General features: G+C 34.7%; 1 protein-coding gene across 1 annotated transcript in view; it reads left to right on the top strand.

Moving 5' to 3' along the window:
- The window catches only part of WDR36 (WD repeat domain 36), a 38,728-nt gene that overhangs the window by 5,629 nt on the left and 10,060 nt on the right, over window positions 1-23,039 (top strand). Inside the window, exons 4-16 of the mRNA XM_008538625.2 lie at window positions 1,375-1,492; window positions 3,633-3,765; window positions 5,287-5,341; window positions 6,999-7,131; window positions 7,406-7,581; window positions 7,915-8,035; window positions 8,527-8,592; window positions 9,814-9,900; window positions 11,004-11,149; window positions 15,639-15,753; window positions 16,249-16,414; window positions 16,677-16,785; window positions 18,525-18,604. Coding sequence (XP_008536847.2) covers window positions 1,375-1,492; window positions 3,633-3,765; window positions 5,287-5,341; window positions 6,999-7,131; window positions 7,406-7,581; window positions 7,915-8,035; window positions 8,527-8,592; window positions 9,814-9,900; window positions 11,004-11,149; window positions 15,639-15,753; window positions 16,249-16,414; window positions 16,677-16,785; window positions 18,525-18,604 — 1,505 coding nt within the window. The remainder of the gene's footprint in view (window positions 1-1,374; window positions 1,493-3,632; window positions 3,766-5,286; window positions 5,342-6,998; window positions 7,132-7,405; window positions 7,582-7,914; window positions 8,036-8,526; window positions 8,593-9,813; window positions 9,901-11,003; window positions 11,150-15,638; window positions 15,754-16,248; window positions 16,415-16,676; window positions 16,786-18,524; window positions 18,605-23,039) is intronic.

Below are 23,039 nucleotides of genomic sequence, written 5' to 3'. Positions count from 1 at the left end.
CTTTAATGTTGTCATTCTTCATCTGGGACATTCTGGACACATACTTTTTTAAAAATGTATGTTCAGTTTTCTGGAGGAAAAGAAAATTGATTTTATGAAATTCTCAAAATTAATTAGAACTGGTACATTAGTTCAGTTTTCTTTGCCAGGATGAACATCAGAATTATTTGGGCAGCAGCTTAAAAATTTTCATGCCCAGTCAGACAGATCCCAGCTGTGGCGCTTTCTCCTTATATATTTGGTTGGGGCGGGATTTAGTTATGTGTATTTTGAAACTGCTTTCCTGGGAGATTAATATTTGCACACTGCTTTATGTGGATTGGCTTTTTCATTATGAACAACTTAGGCCATGACTTCTTTTCTGAGAACCAAGTGCTTGTTCCCTATATAGAGAAAGCTAGGGTCTTTGTTTTCTCCGCTGTTAAGGAAGGATCTTTTCTTGTCTTGATCTACCAGTTGGTTTCTAAGTTTGTCCTGGGACAACTAACTTGAGAGATGACCTGGCTCTAGTGGTCCAGAATGAAAGGAAAGTGGCAGTGGGGATGCCTGGGTAGCTAAGTAGTAGAGTCACTATACTTGCCATGGTTTGACTTGGACTGATGGTTGTTCCTGAAGTCCTGCGTCATCACTGCCTGTGGCAGAGGAAGGCAACTTACCTGTGGAGTTCTTTCATGGGAGTTGTTTGGATTTTCAGAGTCAGAAATAATGTCTGTCTTTTTGCAAAGTATTGCAGTTTGTAGTTTTTTCTGGAGGAGATAAAATAGGGGTGGAAATGCATCAGAGACGATCAGCTGTGGGAAGCTGTTACTACCCCAGGGGCTAAAGGGACAAGGAGAAGACTAGTGTTACTGGAGCCTGGTGAGAACTGAAACTGTGGAGAAAGGGCTGTAGTTATTAAGGGACATAGCTACTCTAAGGATAAGGGTCTCTGACAAACCAGAAAGGCATAGGGACGAAATACACTATATCTCCCTCCTCCGTCTCACCTGAAAGCCAGCTAGGGATGGAGTCTCTAGAGGTTAGCCTTCTAGAAAATTCCACTTTTCTAGGATTCATGGTGGTTGTGCTGATTGCATTGCATGAGAGACTCAGCTGTGTGCTTGCCTTGTCCTTAAGCTCAGGGAGGTTGAACCTCAGAGGTCTCATTTTTGTGTTCCTACTCCATGCTTTATTTCCTTGTTATTGAACTGACTGGAGGAACAGGTGAAAAATGCCTGGTTCCTTGCTGTTTGTTAATGTAAACTTGGATAATCAAAAGTTGGACTCCATTTCTTAACATGAGTGTCTTCAGGATTAGCATGTTTTTGGTTAATATGAATAATATTACATGATGACTGAGTAATCATGAAATTCTTTTGAATCTTGACATTATAGGTAGTACACACTTTTAAAGGTCATAAGGCAGAAATCCATCTTTTGCAACCCTTTGGGGATCACGTTATCTCTGTTGATTCTGACAGCATTCTTATTATTTGGCACATATATTCAGAAGGTAAGAATTAACTAATTTATTGCTTTACCTTGGGATAGTATGTATGTAGCTAAAACTAAAAATCTATGTAAGCATACTTCTAGAGCAGAAGTTTCACATGTAAGCAGTTCATGTATAAGGAAAAAGTTTCTAGGTAAAAAATGGAGAAGTTGGCGCAATGGTTAAGTTCGCACGTTCCACTTTGGCGGCCCAGGGTTCACTGGTTCAGATCCTGGATGCAGATCTACACACTGCTTGTCAAGCCATGATGTGGCAGGTGTCCCACATATAAAGTAGAGGAAGATGGGTACAGATGTTAGCTCAGGACCAGTCTTCCTCAGCAGAAAGAGGAGGCTTGGCAGCAGATGTTAGCTCAGGGCTAATCTTCAAGAAAAGAATAAGCAATTTTAGCTAGTTGAGTTACATTATTTTATGTTATATATATTTTAGCTTGATTACCTTGATTAACTCATTGTTTGATTCAGTATGTTTGTTTATAGTAAAAATCCTAGAGATTGCCCTTCTGGGCGTTATTTCACATTCTTGTTAAGTTAGTCACTCTTTTCTTTGTTTTGTCTTTGCTCAAGTAGAGGGAACAAAATTCCAAAAGTAGTCCCTGTGTGGATGGATATTAAAAGGCCTCTTATTTATTTATTTATTGGGGAAGATTAGCCCTGAGCTAACATCTGCCACCAATCCTCCTCTTTTTGCTGAGGGAGATTGGCCCTGAGCTAACTTCTGCTCCCATCTTCCTCTATTTTATATGTGGGACACCTGCCACAGCATGGCTTGATAAGTGGTGTTTAGGTCTGCATCCAGGATCCAAACTGGTGAACCTGGGGCCACCAAAGCAGAACATGCGAACTTAACCCCTGTACCACTGGGCTGGCCCTTAAAAGGCCTTTTGTAAAGTTAGAGAATTTGATTCCTACAGTCTGGCAGGCTTTCTCTTGATGCTGGTTCTCAGCTTTTTGTTACTCTTATAGGAGCACATTAAACCACTGTCTTCAGGGAGCTGTTAGTAATGATTTTAAGTAAAACTGCTAGTTAGAAATAGAGGCAAAGATCTTTTAAAGTAGTATTGAAAGTGAAGTTTGTATAATTTTAATCTGTATCTATACTTCTTAAACTGGGATACACATCCCCTTGGGATATACATATCCAGCAGTGTGCTAGATAGTATGTGAAACTAAGGATTAAATGAAATATACCTTCTTTGATACTTAAACTTATTGGAAGATTTAGTGAAAAATTGTTTTAGTCATGCATGAACTATGAAGTGGAAAACCAAATTCACACATAGGAATTTTAAATATATGTAAGATTTCAAAAAATGTTTTGATCTTATAGGTAGTCACTAGTGGCTGTACCATTCCCCTCTCCACAGGGTTATAAGTTATTTTCCTCACCTCTGTTAGAGGTTCTTCTGTGGAAGTGTGTGAGAAGCATTGTTCTTGATTTCCCCTCCTTTTATTACATCTTTGAATGGCTCGTCAAGCTCTCCAGATATTTGACTCTTTGTTCCCTGGAAGAGCTTAGTGCAGGTACTTCACCTGGAACATTCACTCTGCCTCTTGATCAAATGACAAAAATATTAAGACTGATGACTAGGGTCATTCTTTTTCTTTCCTGTAAACCAATTTGACAGTGGGTAAAATTTTTATAGTATTGATAATAGGATTTTAGAAAAATTTTGGCAGTCTAAATTACGTTTACAAGTTGTCCTTCTTCAAATTTGTTTAATTTCTCAAGGAATTTTTATAGGTTGGTCTAGAAGTCTTTGATTTATATTACTACGTAAATCTTTGGGCCTGGCCCCCTGCTCGAGTGGTTAAAGTTCTGCACACCCCGCTTCGGTGGCCCAGGTTTGCAGGCTTGGATCTCTGGTGCAGACCTCCTTCACTCAGTAGCTGTGCTGTGGTGGTGTCCCGCATGCAAAATAGAGGAAGGTTGGCACAGATGTTAGTTTCAGGGACAATCTTGCTCAAGCGAAAAAAGAGGATGACTGGCAATGGATGTTAGCTCAGTGTTAATCTTCCTTAGCAGAAATAAATAAATCTTTGTTATGGTAGACTTATTTTAAATGATAAGTATACGAAAAATATTTTAAACCATTTTCTGAAGAATAATTACATGTTATTTATAACTTTCACTTTTGTAGAAGAATACCTGCAATTGACTTTCGATAAATCAGTATTTAAAATTTCCACAATTTTACATCCGAGTACCTACTTGAATAAAATACTTCTCGGCAGTGAACAAGGAAGCCTACAGTTGTGGAATGTAAAATCCAAGTAAGCATTTTATTCAGAAAATATCATAGGTGGTTCCTACCTTATCCTCATCTGCTACTCCCTAATGCATACTTAATTCTCTCAATTCTCCCTGCCTTTGTATGTTTACTTGGAGGACTTTCAATAAATATTCCTGTTTTTGGAGTTGTTACTCATGGCATCACATATGTGAACACTGGCGTGCAGTCCTGGCACATGGTAAACAGTTGCATAAATGTCCATTGAAAAGTATATGCTAATGGCCCTAGTCACTGTAAAGAACCCATATAGCTATAGGCTCTAGTAAAATAACATAAGATCAAAAAATAATTAGTTATGAGATTGTCACTGGGCAGCTTTTAGTTTTCGATAAACTAAGAAGGTAAGAGAAGGCAGAGCAAATCAGTGTTAATTTAGTGCTAGCATTTAGAAGTAGTTTTTAAGGTAAAAGTACTTTAATCATCAACCAGAAACATGATAGACATCTTCTATAATATTATTAGATATTTGATTTTGATAAATGATTTTAAATACTTCTACCTATTTGAACATTTATTCATAGAAAAAAGAGGCAGCTCAGGCTCCTTTGTATAACATTAGAAAAGCAAACAAAAATATTTGACCATTCAAATTGTCTTTTCCAAAGCCCTTACCAATTCAAAGTGGAAGGTAAGATTATCAATGGTTTAATGTTCATCCTAGTTCTTAGTTTTAAATCATTGTTTCCATTCAGGTTAACAGATATCATTGGCTGCCTACTCTGTGCTAGGCTCAGGGATAATGACTGAGATACTGTCTCTGCCCCTAAGGTTATCTCCTTAGAGGTTTACACTCTTTATTGTGCAGTAAGTATTCTTTAGATAATCATTGAGTGTACTAATCTGTGCCCACTTACAGAATTTAATAGATGATTTAATACTTTATTGATTGTTATAATAACAATTTCAGATATCTGTTTGCTCCCTGGACTTACTATTTGTCATTCTTGGCTTGATTCTGAAATTTAGGGCAGCATCACTATTGTCATATAACAGTTATATAGCATAGAAGTAGTATTGTATTTATAATATATTCCCTTTTGTGATATGTTTCTAGAAATACATTGCAGTGAAAAATGAGATCTGCCTATATTCTAAGATTGTTTTTTATTGTAATCTGTAATATAGAATGGTTTTTACTCGTGTATTTTCTTTTTTTTCTCTAGTTTCTTAAAGAGGTGACAATAGTATAGTAGTTAATTAGCAGCTTGGGATCTGGAATTAGTCTGGACTCTATCAATTATTAGCCATGTGATCTTAGCTTAATCATTTCACATAGTTAAGTATTTTAGTTTCTTTATCTGTAAAATGGTCTTAATATCTACATCATGGGATTGTTTCGAGTATTAAATAGGTTAATATATGTACTTAGAGTGGTGTGGGCCAGAATAAGAACTTAGTATATATCACCTGTTATTATTTCAGTCTTTAATATGTAGTTTATTTTGTTTTCCTACTCCACAAAAGAAAAGAAAAAGGCTTTCAACTATTTTTCTTCTTGTAGTAAACTTCTATATACGTTTCCAGGATGGAAAGTTGGAGTGACAGCTCTCCAGCAGGTTAGTATTTTTCCGTTAAGTCAAAGAGGAAATGAAGTTAGTAGTAGGATCTTTCCGTTTCAGGAGTCAACCATGTTTTGAGACCTCAAGACAAAATAATAGTAGGTTAGGTTATCTTTATAAATATTACCCTAGGATACAGTGTTTTCGAAATATAATTGAAACAAATAATAATGCCTTTGCCTGTAAACATTTGTGGAAGCCTTAGTGTCTGGAATTAGGCTATAACCCTGTGGTTGCTGTGGAACCAATTTACCAATCATTTTACAAGCATTTCATCCAGTGTCTTGTACAAAGTGGAGATGAATTGTTCAGTGAAGCAAGGGAGATTGTAGAACATACAGAGAGAATTGTCAGGATGTTGAGGTTTGTAGCTTGAAGTATTTGGGGCCCAAATCCTGATATTTTATTAAATGCTGGACTCTTCCAGAAATAACTGCTTTTTGTTTTTATGAGTCTGCAAAGCATGTGTGAATGAATGAATGAATATCTGTCTGCAGAGAATCTTATATGTACATTGGACACATACACAATCAATATGCCCTTGTCTTTCTAACTATCCATTGCTTGCACCTGTCCAATTTATATGCATTCATTCATCCTTTCTCTTTACACTACCATCAGCCTTGCTCTGCTTTTGCCTACCCAGAAGACCCCAGAGGTATCAGATGATCCCTTGAGGGCAAGAGATCAAACTTGTTTTAGTATCCCCAGCTTCTACACAAGGTCTTATGCACAGTAGTCAGTTGATGGCAAATTAATAGAATGTTTAGCCTGATTCCATTCTATAATGGTATTAGACATTGATCTTCTGTGCCAAAATAGAGAAACTTATTATTGAGTCTCTATGTAAGACCATTGTATAGAATGAAGACTATAACAATAGAATATTAGAGCTAGAACAGACTAATTATAAAACTTTTTTGCCTTTTAACATGTTTTATAGGTTTTTCCTGTTTTCCTTAGATAAACAGTTCTCCACTTTATAATTGGCCTTTTGTGTTGTCATGCACATGGCAAGCCTTTGTATGTTTTCTTTTTCTGCTTTTTTGCTGAAGAATATTCACCCTAGCTGACATCTGTTGCCAATATTCCTCTTTTTGCTGAGGAAGATTTGCCCTGGGCTAACATCTATTGCCAGTCTTCCCCTTTTTTTGTACGCAAGTCACCACCACAGCATGGCCACTGACAGACAAGCAGCATAGGTCATCTCCTGGGAACCAAATCTGGGCCATCAAAGCACAGTGTGCTGAACTTAACCACTAGATGACCAGAGCTGGCTCCCTTTATATATTTTCTATGAGTTGTCTCTTTTTTCTGTTTTCATCCAGTCAATGATCTGTAGTGATTTCACACTTCAGCTTCCTTTTCTATTATGACTCTTTTCTTACCAAGTCAGCTATGTTTTGGGGGTGGGGAGGTGATGGTGACTACCAGATTTGAAGCTGGGAAGTAACTTGAAAATATCATTCCTAGATATTTCCATGTTAAATAATAATTGAAGTATGCCAGAATGATAATACTTACTGTTTTTTGTCACTGTCTGGAAGATAGTCCAGTATTTCTTTTTATAATACGTAAGTAATGATGCTTATCATCAGGATTAGTGAAGCTATTGTGATTAAGAAAATAAAAAGTTGAGTAATTTAATTTTCAGGCACCAGCTGTGGATGTTGTTGCTGTTGGTCTTATGTCGGGTCAGGTTATCATTCACAACATTAAGTTTGATGAAACATTAATGAAGTTTCGTCAAGACTGGGGACCTATTACTTCTATTTCATTTCGCACAGGTAACTTTTAATTTATTTGTTGATGAGAGTTAAGAATACTTAAAATGAGTTACTTTGAAGGTCATAGAAATTTTCTTAGTAGATGTTTTCTTGTAAGTTAATCTAATAGAAATGAATGACTGGAGTATAAAGAGTCAAAGGAATATGGATAGATTATTGGTTTATAGTCTTTTCTAAGACTATATCTATATTTTTGGATTAAAAGGGTGGAGAGAAGGGTATTTAGTTGCCTTGTGGTACATGTTTTCCTTAATGTATCTTATTTTAATAACAGATGGTCATCCAATAATGGCAGCTGGAAGCCCATGTGGCCATATTGGACTCTGGGATCTAGAAGACAAAAAATTAATCAATCAAATGAGAAATGCACATTCTACAGCAATTGCCGGACTGACATTTCTCCATAGAGAGCCACTTCTTGTCACAAATGGTGCTGACAATGCTCTCAGGGTATTATGATTGTTGTTGTTATCATCTTCCTGGCTTGTCTGACCTACCCTTTGGGTTATTACAAGCATGCTTTAATGTATCAGCCTTGAACTTAGAAGATGAAAGGAATATGGGATGAGATATTAGTATAGATGAAACAAAAGGCACTGCAGGTTACATGATTACAGTGAAGTGAGAAAGTTACATCTACTCCTCTTTCCCCCAACCCCCACTCCAGTGTCAGCAGCTTGGCAAAGAATACCGAGTGCCGGGTGATTTGGAGGGAAGGAATTTGACTGCTTGCAGATTACTTAACACGTTGTGGAAGAACCTTACCTTTTTATTTCTTGGCAGATATGGATATTTGATGGTCCCACAGGTGAAGGCCGGCTTTTGAGATTCAGAATGGGACATAGTGCTCCTCTTACCAAAATCAGATATTATGGACAAAACGGACAACAAATTCTTAGTGCAAGTGAGTTTCTGCTTTGTGCTAATAGTTTTTTCCAGCAGGGAGTAAGAGCAGGATTTTTAATATTTATTGGGTTTGGTATTTACACATTTTTAGATTCAGATGTCCCTTTGAGTGACTTGGAAATCTGGGTAAAATGAGGTTTTTGAATAACACGGGAAGCACTGCAGATAATATCGTCTTCACTTGGAGTGTCATTCTTTTCACTAATTCTCAGAGATGTAATGGTTGATTCTGAAAATATGGCCCTTGCCTATTCTAATAATCTGTGGAAAATTCCTAGTACCTCATTTTATCCTTTGTTCTTGCTACATAGAATTCTGTGCACAGTTAAATATTATAATGAAGTTGTTGTAATCTTGCTCTGCTTTTTAAAAAAGTACCCAATCTGTAAGTTCATGCTTTTTATAGAATCTCATTTTATAAGATCTGTGATTCAAATGGTCCACTGTTTTGATGAAGCTTGATTGGGAGTTTTCTGTGTATGTCAACAGGTCAAGATGGAACTCTTCAGTCATTTTCCACAATACATGAAAAATTTAACAAGAGCTTGGGACATGGTAGGTCATTTGCAAGATGGAAAAAAAGCCTACTGGTCACAGAAACATTTCCAGATTCAGTGAGACATCCAGAGGAGGTTTCATTGATAAGGTTTCTCTTTTCTTAGACGAAATAAAAAACCCTTATGTGGAAGAGTAGTAAGATTCCTAAGATCAGCATTGCTGTAGAAGTGATGGAAGTACTACTATAAGGTTATTGAAAAGAGTTAGACATCTTGAGTGATAAAAACATACTGCTGCCACCCAAAAGTCTTGGATGATCTAACTTGAGCCATCTATAGAGGTCAGAAGTTTAAAGATGGAAGGGACTTAGAGAAAACAACAAAGTAAGCAGTGTCCCATCTTTTTGCAAAAAGGGCTCATTTTATTCACTATCCTTTCCCATGGTTTCCAGCATTTGAAAGATTATGTTTATTAAACAAAAGTATTTGTCAGTTTTATTCATAATTGCTCTTCTTTTTAAGCTAATGTCCTGGTTATTCATGCATGTATTTGCTTCCAGATGAATTTCCAGATCATTTTTAAATCCATATACAAAATAATTCCTCTTGAAACTAAATTGGAGAGATTTGATACCTTTAAGAATCTTCACATGTAGGAATATGATGTATCCTCATTCAAGTTGTCTTTTATGTTCCTCAGTGAAGTTTTCCTTTTGGTCCTACATATTTAAGATTATTCAGTGGTCTATTAAATATTTAAGATAATTTGTAATATTTTTTGCTTATATTATGAATGTGATCTTTGTTGATTATATTTCTAACTGCAATATTATTGTTATGTAGATAATATTGCAGTTAGAAATATAGTACAATATTATAATGATATTAAATATTGTTGCATTGTAGGGTACTCACTGATTTGTGTGTGTGTGTGTTGGTCTCTATCTGGCCCAAGGAAACTGTTACTACTTCTGATAATTATTTGGTTGTTTTTCTTGATTGACATGACTATATGACCATCATATCATCTGCAAAAGTGATATTTTTACTTTCTGTTTTCATTTATTTATATCTTATAGTTTATTTTCTTATCTGATTACATAGACTAAACTTCACAAACAACTAAATAATAGTGGTAATAACATCATCTTTATTTTGCTGCTGACTTAAATGAGACTATCTTGAACTTTATAGTTATGTGACAATGAATAGCTTTTCTTTTATGTACGGTTTGTGTTAAGAAGGATTCATACTTATGTTCCCCTCTCCCTGACCCCAGGATTAATAAATAAAAAGAGAGTCAAACGTAAAGGACTTCAGAATACCATGTCAGTGAGACTTCCACCCATCACAAAGTTTGCAGCTGGTAAGTAACTTCATACTGTGTTTCAAGAAGTTCTGCTTTGTCATTTATTTCCTACTGTGTATTTCTTTATTTCCTCCATTTTAATAAATGTTTTTGAAAATATTAATAAGCATCCAGAAAGTAACCCCAAAGTGCATGCTCATCTTGTGTGAAGACTAAAAGTGAGTTAGCTATAATTTGAACTTAGCTATTAATTTCAGGCTTAGCTCTTCTCTGTAAGAGCTATTAATAAACAATATTTGATATTTTATTTTGTAGCTCTTCTTTTTATTCTGTCATATGTTTGGTATAGTGAAAGTCGCTAACATAAAATGGAAAGAACTGAGAATATAGAGCTCTGACTAATAAAGATCTAAATACACTGAGTCTTAGTTTGCTATGTCCTTTGAGAAGTGCTTCATTCAAGGAAGTGCGTTTAAGGAAAAGATAGATAGGTGATGGGATTGTTGAGTGAAAAGTATCAGGAAATGACTTTATAAGCACCATTTCCATTTCAAGGTTATAAAAACCTGATGACTTTTTTTTTTAACTTTAGTTTTGATCAGCCTCCTGTTTTCTGTCTTAGAGCCTGAATGATCTTTCTAAAACATCTGAATCATGTCGCTTACCTGCTTAAAAATCTTTCATTGGCCCCTTACTACCTTTCGGATGGAATATCCTCCCCTTAACATGGCTTTCAAGACCCTTTGTAATGTGGCCCCAGTTGCCTTGCTCTCCTCCCACCTCTGTCAAGAAAATGATTGACTGACTGGTGCTTGATTTTGTGCAAGTTACTCTTGGGCATGTAAATTGCCCCCCCCCAACCCCATTAATTTCTGCTTGTGTTTCTGCTTCTTTTAGGAGCCATTTATTACTCTCCCCATATCTCTTAGTAAACTCCTTGTAAGCGCTCTTATAAGACATTATCACACTTTCTTGTAATTTCTTCTAATCAGAATCTCTTGTTAGATAGGAAACTCATTGCTATCGGGAGTTACCTGTTAACCATTTTGTCCCTAGTGCCTAATGATAACATGGAATATTAAATGCTTAATAAATAATAGATGAATGAATGAGTGAGGGAATGAAAAGCAATTTTATTTACGATTTTAATTATGTTTTAGAGGAAGCTCGTGAAAGTGACTGGGATGGCATCATTGCTTGCCATCAAGGTAAGCTGTCTTGCTCAACCTGGAACTATCAGAGATCTACGATAGGTGCTTACTTTCTGAAGCCAAAAGAGCTGAAGAAAGATGACGTAACTGCAACAGTAAGTCAGCTTGTTTGTATGGGCATTTTCTCCTATAAAACTGTCCTATGGTCATCTTGTTATACTCAAGTTTATTAATGATGATATTGGTTGAAAGAACATATTGTAACATTTTGAAATTATTCCCTGAGAGTGTTAAGTTTTCTAATGTACAGAGAATTATTTTAGATTTAAATTAGGCCTTGCTTAATCAGATGTGACATATTGGTTATTTTAATTTTCTAGTTAATATAGAATTACTCAGAATACGCTTTGAAGATGATTTGAGCATTTATCAATATATTTGGTCACCTGAATTATGTTGAGTAGTACTAGGTTCAGCGAAGATGAATCTTAAGATTTATTCCTTTCTTTTCTTTTTGTATTGATTTTTTTTGGTGTAGGAGTAAGATTTAGCTAAATCTATAATGACTTATAGATGTGCAAGTTCTTCAAATTCTTTAATTCTTGTTTTCTGATATTTGTCTCTTGTGAGGAGTGCCTTTTAGAGAAATTCTGAGTTCTGTCTAAGCCTTTTTAAAATACAGCTTTTAAATGCCAGTGTTTACTTAGAAGTTCTTACTCCTCATTGAAGTGTTTTTTTTCTTTTGTTAATATGTAAGTCTTCTATTGGATTTGGATTTTAAGATATAAAGAAATGATGTCAATTGGCTTGCAGGATTGTTGCCTCTGCTTTTTTAAAAACAATTTTTTTGAGATATAATTCACTACTATAAAATTCACTCATTTGAAGTATACAAATCAATGGTTTTTAGTATGTTCGTAGAGTTTTGTAATCATCACCAAAATGTAATCAATCTAATTTTAGAATATTCTCAAAAAGAAACCCCGTACCCATTAGCAGTCATCCTTACTCTCTCGCTTTCCTCCTCTCCCATCTCCCTAACCTAAGCAAGTATAATCTGCTTTTTATCTCTATTCCCTATTCTGGGCGTTTCATATAAATGGGATCACACAATATATGGTCGTTGTGAGTGGCTTCTTTCAGTTAGTGTAAGGTTCATCCATGTTGTAATATGTAGCAATACTTTATTCCTTTTATTGCTGAATAATATTCCATTTTGTGGATAAACCACATTTTGTTTAGCCATTGATCAGTTGATGGACATTTGTGTTGTTTCTACTTTTTGACTGGTAAGTAACACTGGCATGTACATTTAGTGCATAAGTTTTTATATGGGCCTATGTTTTTATATTCTCTGCATTTATACCTAGGAGTGAAATCGTTCAGTCATAACCTAACTCTATAGTTAACATTTTTGAGGAACTGCCAACCTGTTTTCCAAAGTGGCTGCCCCATTTTACATTCCCACCAGTAAAGTATAAAGGTTCCAACTTCTAAACATCCTAGCCAATACTTGTCACTGTCTGTTCCTTTGATTATAGCCATCCTAGTGGGTATGAAGTAGTAATCATTGTGGTTTTGATTTGCATTTCCTCAATGACTAATGTCGGACATCTTTTCATGTGCTTATTGTCTGTTGGCATATCTTTGGAGATAGGTCTCTTCAGATCCTTTGCCCATTGTTTAATGGGGTCACTTTATTTTTATTATTGAATTGTAGTAGCTCTTTTTATATTCTGGATACAAGTCCCTTATCAGATATGTTATTTGCAAATATTTTCTCCCGTTCTTGGGCTGTCATTTCATTTTCTTGTTGGTATCGTTTTCAGCATGAGTTTTTAATTTTAACAAAGTCCAACCTATCTTTCTTTTTTTTTGTATTGCTTGTGATTTTTGAAAAATCATTGCCTAACCCAAGGCCATGAATGTTTACTCCAAAGCCGTGATTTCTTCTAAGAGTTTCATAATTGTAGCCTTTACATTTAAGTCCATAATCCTTTTTGAGTAAATTTTTGTATGTGGTGTGATATAGGGGTCCAAGTTCATTCTTGTGCATATGGGTGTCTAGTTGTCTCAGTGTCATTTGTTCAAAAGAGTATTCTGTCCCCATTGAATGGTCTTCACACTCTTACCAAAAATATTTGACGTGAATATGAGGGTTTATTTCTGGTTTCTCAGTTCTCTTCCATTGTTCTCTATGTCTGTCTATATGCCAGTACCACACTATCTTGATTTTGGTTCTGTAGTAGTAAGTTTTGAAATCAGGAAGATTGAATCGTCTAAGATTGTTCTTTTTTTCAAGATTGTTTTGGCTATTCTGATCCCTTGCATTTTATGAATTTTAGGATCAGCTTGTCAGTTTCTGCAAAGAAGGCAGCTAGGATTTTGATAGGGATTTTGTTGATTCTGTAGATCAATTTGAGGAGTGTTGCCATCTTCATATTACTTCTGATACATGAACAGAGGATATCTTTCCATTTATTTAGATCTTTATTTTCTGTCAGCAATCATTTTGAAGTTGTCATTGTACAAGTCTGATACTTCTTTGGTTAAATCTTTCCTAGTGTTTTATTCTTTTCAGTGCTATTGTAAATGGAATTGTTTTCTTAATTTCATTTTGGATTGTTCATTGGTAGTGTATCAAAATATAATTGATTTTGCATATCGATCTTGTATCTAGTAACCTTGCTGAATTTATCTTATTAGTTCAAATAATTGAGTGGCTGCTTTTACGTTTGAAAATGTTTATTAAAAGTATAACTCCACATCTGATCCTATTTTGTATGTATGCTCTATTCTTCATAGTACAAAAATGCAGTCTTAAGCTTTTGTTCTATTTTCTAAGCCATAGAGATTATATCTTAAGTTTCTTAAGTTTACCTGCACAGTTTTGAGTAGCTGTTGTAGTAGTAGTGGTAATGATAATTACAAGGAACATTCTTTATGTGCTTACTTTGTTCCAGGCTCTCTGCCTAGCACTTATTATTTTATATTGTCTTCACAACAATCCCATGATATGGCCTATTGTTAGCCTCTTTATATAGAAAATAAAATAGAGGCTTAATGTAGTGAATAACATTCCTAAGGTCAGTAAAGCTAGTAAGTGGAGGAGCTGGGATTTGAACCTAGGACCGGTCATTTCCAGAACCTATGTTCTTAACTCACAGCCTATAGTGATGACTCATGGAACATTTAGTGTGTATATATATCCAGTGATACTTAGCTGGTGCTGAGTCATATGTCTGGCTAACTCAGCTTAGTAGTTACTGGAACAAAGCCAGTAACTAGTAAGTAATAAACAAAAATATTTATCAGGGAGCTCATGCACTAAAAAACAATTTGTTACGCAAAGGAAACCCTCTCAGCTTATTCATTTTTGCTTTGCTTTTGCTATCTTCGATAAGAGATTAGAATGAATAAATTAGAAAAGGAAATTGCCAAAAGCATGCCCGCTAACAACAATAAATCCTACTAAAATAAATGCAAGTTCTAAAAAGTATAGCAGGGCCATCAGGGGCTTTTACTACTTGTAGGTTATAGCCTAGTATCTCCATTAGTTCCTGAGAGCCTAGCTATACAACATAGCATAAACATTTATGAGTTATTTAAAATAGGTAAGATTATGTTTGTGTTCTATTTAGGACGATAGAATGCCTTTTAACATTAGTCTATAATTTCCTATCTAAAATATATATATATATATTTTTTAGGAGTATATGTATTTTTAAGGAATAAGCTATAATTTATCTAGAAAAATATATGTAAGTGGAATATTCTTATCTGAATGCTCTGTAAATATATCTTGACTCAGATAGTTGTATATCAACTTTAAGCTGCTTTGCCCAGTTAAATAGCCTCTATGAAATATTTTCTTTTATGTCTTAGAAGTTATCTGTTTTTTTAAGCATAAATTCAGCAGTCTTTCAGATTATCTCTTAGGTAGATAACATGTAACTGACATACAGTGGCAATCAGATATTTCTCTGGCCATGGCCCAATACATAGCCAGTCTCATGTTTTTAACAGGAAAAAAAGACTTCTCATTAATATAATATTGACACTTTAAGTATTAAAATATGAGTTTATTTTACAGAAAATGCGTATAAACTAAATGTTTTCTATGCATTATCTTATGTATTCCCTTCCCAATATGTCATAATTGAAATATTTTGTTTTTCATTGGACATTGGCTTTTTCATTAGACATTCTAACTAATGGTATGTTTTCAGTTTTATATCAGCTGTAGATGCAGTTACAAAAGTAAGGTAAGGTAAAGAGAAATTAGGCAGTGGAATGCTTTGACTTTAGCAATGTTGTGAATAAATTAAAAAATAAGGGACAGCTGATAGACAATTCTCCTGACTTTGTACATTTCAGTTGAGTTAACTTTGGTATGTTTTGTTGTCTTGGATAGTAATTTCTTCCTATTTCTTAGAGAATGAACATAGATTCATGCAGATATTTCTTATATACCCAGATATAATTACATTATGCTTAAGAAAATTAATGAAGCAATTCATTTGTCATGCTTTTTTCCCCCAAAAAATGGGATAATTAGTAGATAAAAAAATACCTTGGAAACCATAAAGTGCAATAAAACTTATTTTCTGTGTCATTTCTGTTTAATTTTTTTTCCCCCATAAGGCAGTGGATATAACTTCTTGTGGAAACTTTGCTGTAATTGGTCTCTCATCAGGAACTGTAGATGTATATAACATGCAGTCTGGTATACATCGAGGAAGTTTTGGCAAGGATCAAGGTATTGAATGTATTTTCCTTATTTTAAAAAAAATAATAGATAAATACAAGGCTAATAACTTTTGCTGGCATTTATTAAATTCTTAAGTGTCAGACATTTTGCTAAAGCTGTAAATGGGTTATTGTCAAGCCAATATGGCAGATACTGCCATCACACCTATTATAAACACCATGCTGAAATACTCAAAGAGAATGAAATCGTGGATATATTGGGGAAAAGTGGATAATATAAAAATTAAAAATTTTTTTTTCTCCTTACTTTAGCAAAAAATCTTAACTGTTTTTTGAAACCTTCATGGCATCAAAGTGATAGATTTTGTTTTTACTCAAGCAATATAATAATCTTCGTACCTGCTAAAATCCAGATTAATTTCAAGATTTTAAGGGATATAAATAGTGAGAACTTAGATAGTTAAATGAAGCAATCACTCTGTGTAGTGTTTAGAGAGGCAGTGCCAATTCTGATAAATCTTTTCTTTTAACATATCCTTTAAAGCTCATAAAGGATCTGTTAGAGGTGTTGCAGTGGATGGATTAAACCAGTTAACAGTTACAACTGGTAGTGAAGGATTACTCAAGTTCTGGAACTTTAAAAGCAAAATTTTAATCCAGTCTATGAGCCTCGAGTCATCTCCAAATATCATGCTGCTGCATAGAGACAGGTGAAGTTTTTATTTTTCATGATAATGGATTTTCTTCTTGATGTTTTTGGTAAAGTTCTTAATTTAAGTAAATACTTTGTGTTTTTTACTAATTCAAGTATATACTTTACCAAGTGGGAAAAATCAGACTTTTAATATAAAAGAACAGGATTTGGTTTACTTTCCCCAAAGGTATACTTGATTAACAAAATTAAAATGACTGAGATTTTTAGTTCAAGGTTTTTTTGTTTGTTTATTAAAACTGATGCATTTGTCTTGCTAGTGGCATTCTGGGACTCGCCTTGGATGACTTCTCCATTAGTGTTCTGGACATAGAAACTAGGAAGGTTGTCAGAGAGTTTTCTGGACACCAAGGCCAAATAAATGACATGGTAAAACACATTTTAGATGTTTAAACAAAACTTGACTTATTCCTGCTTCTATTTAGGTTAAAAATGTTCAAGTAATTGAAGCTGTTATCCTTTAATAGCATTAAACTCATAATATGAGATGTTCAAAATAAATAATAATTTGACGATTAGTTTTCAAAGAGGATATTTTTAAGGAAAATTTAGATTACAAGAAGTGTAATAGTTCTCAGGGAGTCGTGCTATCAGATTAAAATATGAATCCTAGAGTTCATCTTTTTCTCTTAAACTCTAAACAAGGCCCAAATATACTTTGGAGAATGAAAGATCCATTGAAACATAAGTATGTCATTTTTGACTTAATAGTAAACTATGCTGAGAGAACTCATTTCTGTTTTTCTACATGCATAACGAATTAGTAGTAGGAGACCTAGAGTATCTAGTACCTACTTTAGTCTAGTTCAGTATTGTTTCTAGAGTTTTGAGTTCTTCAATCCAAGTTTAATTAATAAAAATGTGTTTTAGGTTATTGTCATGTTCTTATAGTGAGATATATGATAATGATAAGAAGTACTCTAGTTTAAAAAGTATATGTTTCATAAAAAAACTTAAAATCAACTTGTCAGTTGAAGTCTATATAAGTAGATATTGTCATTTGCCTCAATTGTAGGTACCTTGATTTACTTGAAAATAGAACAAAATAAAACTAAAATCATAGCTGTTTACTGGCAATCCCAACAGCTGCATTTACTTATTAGTTCTCACACTAAAAATCAGAGTTTGCAATGTTTACCCATTTCCTTTTAAAAAAAGGAAAAAACTGGTTAGGAAATTATGTTTTCTGCAAATGGGAGATCGACAGAACTACCAATCAAAAGAATTTGTTGTGACAGCATCTATAGAAATGAGGGTGGGAGTGGAGTAATTTTGATGAAATGGCATTTTTGAAAAGATCTGTCAGTGCCAACTAGCTCTTCCTGTTTCTTTCCTGTTCAGACTTTACTTTCAACTTGTATATCTGGAGTTGCTCCTACTCAGTAATAAATTGCTCCTGTTCACTTAAATCTATGAGCATTTATAACATGACTTTACCTATCAGAGCCATTTTTCCCATTATCTGCACTATCCTCCTGTAAATTGGGCTCTATACTTTAAGGATAGGGTTTCCACAGTAACACGGCAGCCTGAAGAACAAATTAGGGTTCGCTTATCCCCATATTATTTGCAAATATGGATGGTCATAATCCCCATGGTGTGTTGGATCAATTCTTAGAAAGCCAGTCTAATATGTGAATTTTTTTCAAGGAAATGTAGCTTTTTTTGGTTTTACAGATGCTTTATAACAAATTAGATTAACAAAATATTTCTAATTGAATGTTCTCAGAATAGGAGTTTTATATTAAAAACAATTTGTAGTCAAACAATTTAATTATCTATAAATATAGGAGATTACAGAGTAAAAATTAAAAATTGAGTGATACTGTTAATTTTTACAACTTTTTATAATTCATGTAAAAGCCTAATCCTTATCTCTGTCCATTTCAGTGGTGTATAAGAAATAATATTTTCTTTTATATAAAATAGTGTAGTCTAAATTTTACTCAAACTTATTTTTTCACGAAGCCTGCATCATCTTTTTGTTTCTTGCATTCTTTAAGCTGTTAAATTTACAGACACAAACATACATATATAAATACGTACATATATGCACACGCATACATATATCATATATGTATTCTTTTTTTTTTTTTTTACATCTAAAGGCTTTCAGTCCAGATGGCCGTTGGTTAATAAGTGCTTCAATGGATTGCTCTATTAGAACTTGGGACCTTCCATCTGGGTGGTGAGTTTATTTTTAAATCCCTAAAGTATATCAGAAGATTTCTCAGTCATTGTGTTTACATGTGACTTTTACCTATAGTTAATGAATTATGTGCTTTTTGAATGTGAATGTATTTGGGGATTTTTCTAACCTGGCTATATTTTATCCCTGTAGTGGTTTTATCTCTTAAATAGTAGGGAGTAGTGCCATAAAAGATAATAGTGAGGAAAATGCAATCTCTTGTAAGTTTTCTGTTCATGTAAAATTGAAATACAATGTAGAAGTGAGTTGCATAACCTTAAGAAAGGTCATTTGACCTTTTGGATACTCTAGAATAGAGCTTAGACTGTAGGACTGCAAACTTTTGAGTGGTTTTTTGTTGTTGTTGTTCATATTGAATTAGTTAAAAGGTCAAAAATCCTAACTTTCCTTTGTGTATGTTATTTATTTTCTGTCTCTAACAAAATTCTTGAAAGAAGACTTTTTAGATACCTTGAAGTAATGAAAATCTATGTCTTAAGATTTGGGTAAAGCCCAGCAGTGTCCAGAAATCTGTTTCATAGATTGAAACTTGCTACTAAAACAGCACTTGAAGAGAAAACATTATCTAAATCTGTTAAATAATTTGAAGATTATTTAAGATTATTCTGTTAAATAATTTGAGACCTACAGAAAGCATGTGTGTGTACTTTGCTGTTAAAAACTATGCGGAAATAGTTATAATTTAAAATTGTATCACTTAACATAGATTGCTTAGATTGAGTCTGAAAGAAGGAGGAATGATGGGAAGAGCAGAGTATCTAATTTAACAGGAACATACCATAGGGAAAGAGAGAGGTGAGAAAAAGGAGAAGGAAAGTGATACTTGTTAATTCTCTGAAATATTCCTAAATTAAGCTCTGTCCAATTCTACTTCCTCTTCCTTTCTCCAGAATTGAATAAGCTCATACCTGAAAACAATTTGACCTTTAGAAAGGGAAAACCCTGATGTCCTCATTTCCCTTCAAGTTTGATATAGGAATGAGGCACAGCCAACTATCCAGCATACACACCCGATTTGGAATATGCACTACAAAAAAGTGTAATTGGGTCCAGTTCTAATAACTAGGGACTTTTGTCCGCAGGTGTGTCTCTTTTTCACTTAAAATAGAGTAAAGCAGAATCTGGTTTGTTGGCTGTGTCCTCCAGCTTCAAAAAGTTCGCCTAAAGTTGGTAATTCCTTAATTTTTAAAAAAACCTTTTTTTTTTAAATACTCCTTTAGAAATATTGGTAGTCTGTTGCTTCTTGGACTTTTGCTATCTTCTAAAAATGAACATTATAATTTGAATTGCTTCACAGTAGGAAAGTTGTTCAAGTAATAGAGTTAAAATAATGCCCTTTTCATGTCCAGTTTTAGCAGTTTTAGTTCACATTCCCTGGGAGAGAGAGGTTAATATTCAGTAGTACTAAATTAGCAAAATATTTTTAAAAAGTGGTAAGTTTATCTTTGGAATGAAAGAATTAGGATCTGAAAGTAGCATGCAGGGCTACCTATCTTTGACTCAGCATTGGCCTTTTTGCTGAATTTCTTATTTCGATGAAAAGTTGAACAGATTTAAATCTGATAGGTTTTCAACTCTAGTGTCTTATTTTTAGGTGACTAATGAGGTAATTTTAAGTGAATACAGAGGCGTGAAGCTGGGAGAATCATATGAGCAAGAATGAGTCACATAGGGATTGTTAAAAGAAAATATAATATCTACACTGATTGGACCAAAGCATACTTTTAATAAAGAAAAAATAAGTACTTTGGTTAAGATTTGATGTGGAACAAATGAGAAGTCTTGAAAAGCATTATCACTTAAGTGCTGCTGCCTAATTCCAACTAAGCTCACATTTATCATGAGCGGCCAGGAGCTTCACATGCTTTTATTTTTCATCTTCCCTCATATCCAGATAGGTGTAGGTACTATGCCTTTATTAGTCCCATTTTACAAATGAGGAACTGGAGCCTCAGAGAGAAGTTAAGTAACTTGCCAAAGGCAGCGTAGTTTCTAAGTGACATTTTGCTGTGATAAGCATAGGAGAAAGATTTCCCAACAGCTGTGATATCAGCCTTGCTCAGGTTGTGTCATAGGTCCTAAGGATGAGTTGATTTTTTGATGTGAAAGATAAGGAAGTGAAGATCAGTATTTTATCGTACAACCATAGGTAACTGTGGGGTTTTTTGATTCCTTCTCTTTTTGAAAATATAATTAGCATGGCAACCTTTGGAGATTCCTAGTTCTTTCTTCAATAAGCAGTTGCATTATTTACATAGCATGTTAAGTATTTAAAGAATAGATATACTCATTACACAGCCTGGAAAGTGAAGTCATCTATGAGTAAACCTTTGGGTGTGGTAACATACGAGTATCCTCTGGAATTGTGCCTAAAACAGATTGCATAGGCACTGAACTGTTTCTGGTAAAGGTTTTTTAAAATGCTGAAAACTTTCTTGTGTTTGTAGGATTCTCAGAGAAGCAGAGTTGAAATTTTTTATCCCTGAAATTATCTGTTATTCCCTACCATTAACCACCTTTTATTTCTGGTTGTCTTTTTTTTTTTTTCTGCTTTTTCTCCCCAAATCCCCCAAGTACATAGTTTTATATTTTAGTTGTGGGTCCTTCTAATTGTGGTATGTGGGACACCGCCTCAGTGCGGCCTGATGAGCGGTGCCATGTCCATACCCAGGATCCGAACTGGTGAAACCCTGGGCCGCCGAAGTGGAGAACGCGAACTTAACCACTCAGCCACAGGGCCAGCCCCTCTGGTTGTTTTTAGTGTATTGAAAGTTCAAGTTAAACTCTTTGGGGAGTGAGAAAAACAAAATTAAGTAGTTTTAATAGAATTTTGTATTTTTTTCTCTCTCATCCCCGGCCCATGTTTTCTGAGCGGCATTACATGAGAATAATTAGATTAGAACATTGTTTTGCATTCTTTGCTGAGGCAAAACCATCCCTTTGTTCTCGTCACAAAAGATTCCTGTAGGGAATGGATGCCATCACTTTGGAGATTGAACATCTTGACACTGTCTGCATTTGTTCAAAATAAAATCAGAAATGACTTACTGAGTGTCACCCGTGTGTGCAGGGCTCTGTGCTTGAAAATCTGATCTCTTAGAAGGGGAATTGTGTTAGTGTCCTCTCAGAAATTATAACTTACCTGGGATTTTTCATTTTGTGGGATTAGCAGGAGACTATATAGTAGTTCAGTTTGGAATTATGACCGAACTTATCCTTCATGAGCTAACGTGGCAGTGTAAACTATGCTGTGTATGTGGAAACCACCTTCCTCAATTTGATGCTTTTACATAATGGAAGGTCAGTCTACCCACACACAACAGCTGTGGAAATCAAGTTGTGCAATGAATTTGACAAAAGTTACAGTATGAAGTAAAATAAATTTCCTCAACTAGTAGATTCTCTTTTTAACAGAAAGATTCTAAATGAGGAAGTTTCATCCCTCACATACTTACACTTTTATTGAACAAATACTGATTAAGATGAACAAATGTAGGGGCTGGCCCCGTGGCCGAGTGGTTAAGTTCGCACGATCTGCTTTGGCGGCCTAGGGTTTTGCTGGTTCGGATCCTGGGCACAGACGTGGCACCGCTCATCAGGCCTTGTTGAGGCGGTGTCCCACATAGCACAACCAGAAAGACCCACAACTAAGAATATACAACTATGTACTGGGGGAATTTGGGGAGAAAAAGCAGGAAAAAAAAAGGAGAAAAGAAGATTGGCAACAGTTGTTAGCTCAGATGCCAATCTTTTAAAAAAAAAATGAACAAATGTTAAGATCTGAAATTGCTGTCTTTAGATTTAATCTTCATTGGAATAATATTTCTGCTCTGAGTTGTTTGGATTAAATGAATTAACTAATTTAACAGTGTCTGGTATATAATAAGTGTTTAGCAAATGTTTCCTTTTCGCCAACTCCCTTGATCCCCAAGAGAAGCCATTCTTGTGAGCTTCCAAAGTCTGAGCAGAAACAAGACAGGGTATTGCTCACCTTTTCCCCCACAGCAGAATTAAACAGCAGTCATTGTCCTCAGCACATTTTAGTGTGTGTTGTTTCCAGTGCTCCTAATTTTACTCTTGTTTTCCTATCTTGCATTCATTATTTAAGGTTTACGTTGTTAATTGCTCTCTGAACAAATTGAGAGAGATTTTACCATGGACAAGTATCTTCACTGGAGAGTCTTCATTTACATTTGAGCTGCTCAGAGTATGTTCCATGAGTCACTAGTGTGGGCCTCCTCTGGGGGTGCATATACTATTGAGTGGTGTTGTACCTTTAGTTTCAGTAGTGGTTTTACTGGATTTATAGTGATGAAGAGTGCATACTGTTGCTTGGGTGACAGTCCTGGCTCAGTCACTTTCTACCTTGAGCAAGTTTTGAAATCTTACTGGACCTCAGTTTTCTGATCTGTAT

This window comes from Equus przewalskii, chromosome 13, assembly GCF_037783145.1.
Source record: "Equus przewalskii isolate Varuska chromosome 13, EquPr2, whole genome shotgun sequence".
Classification (NCBI taxonomy): Eukaryota; Metazoa; Chordata; class Mammalia; order Perissodactyla; family Equidae; genus Equus; species Equus przewalskii.
This window is presented reverse-complemented; position numbering and strand designations above follow the sequence as displayed.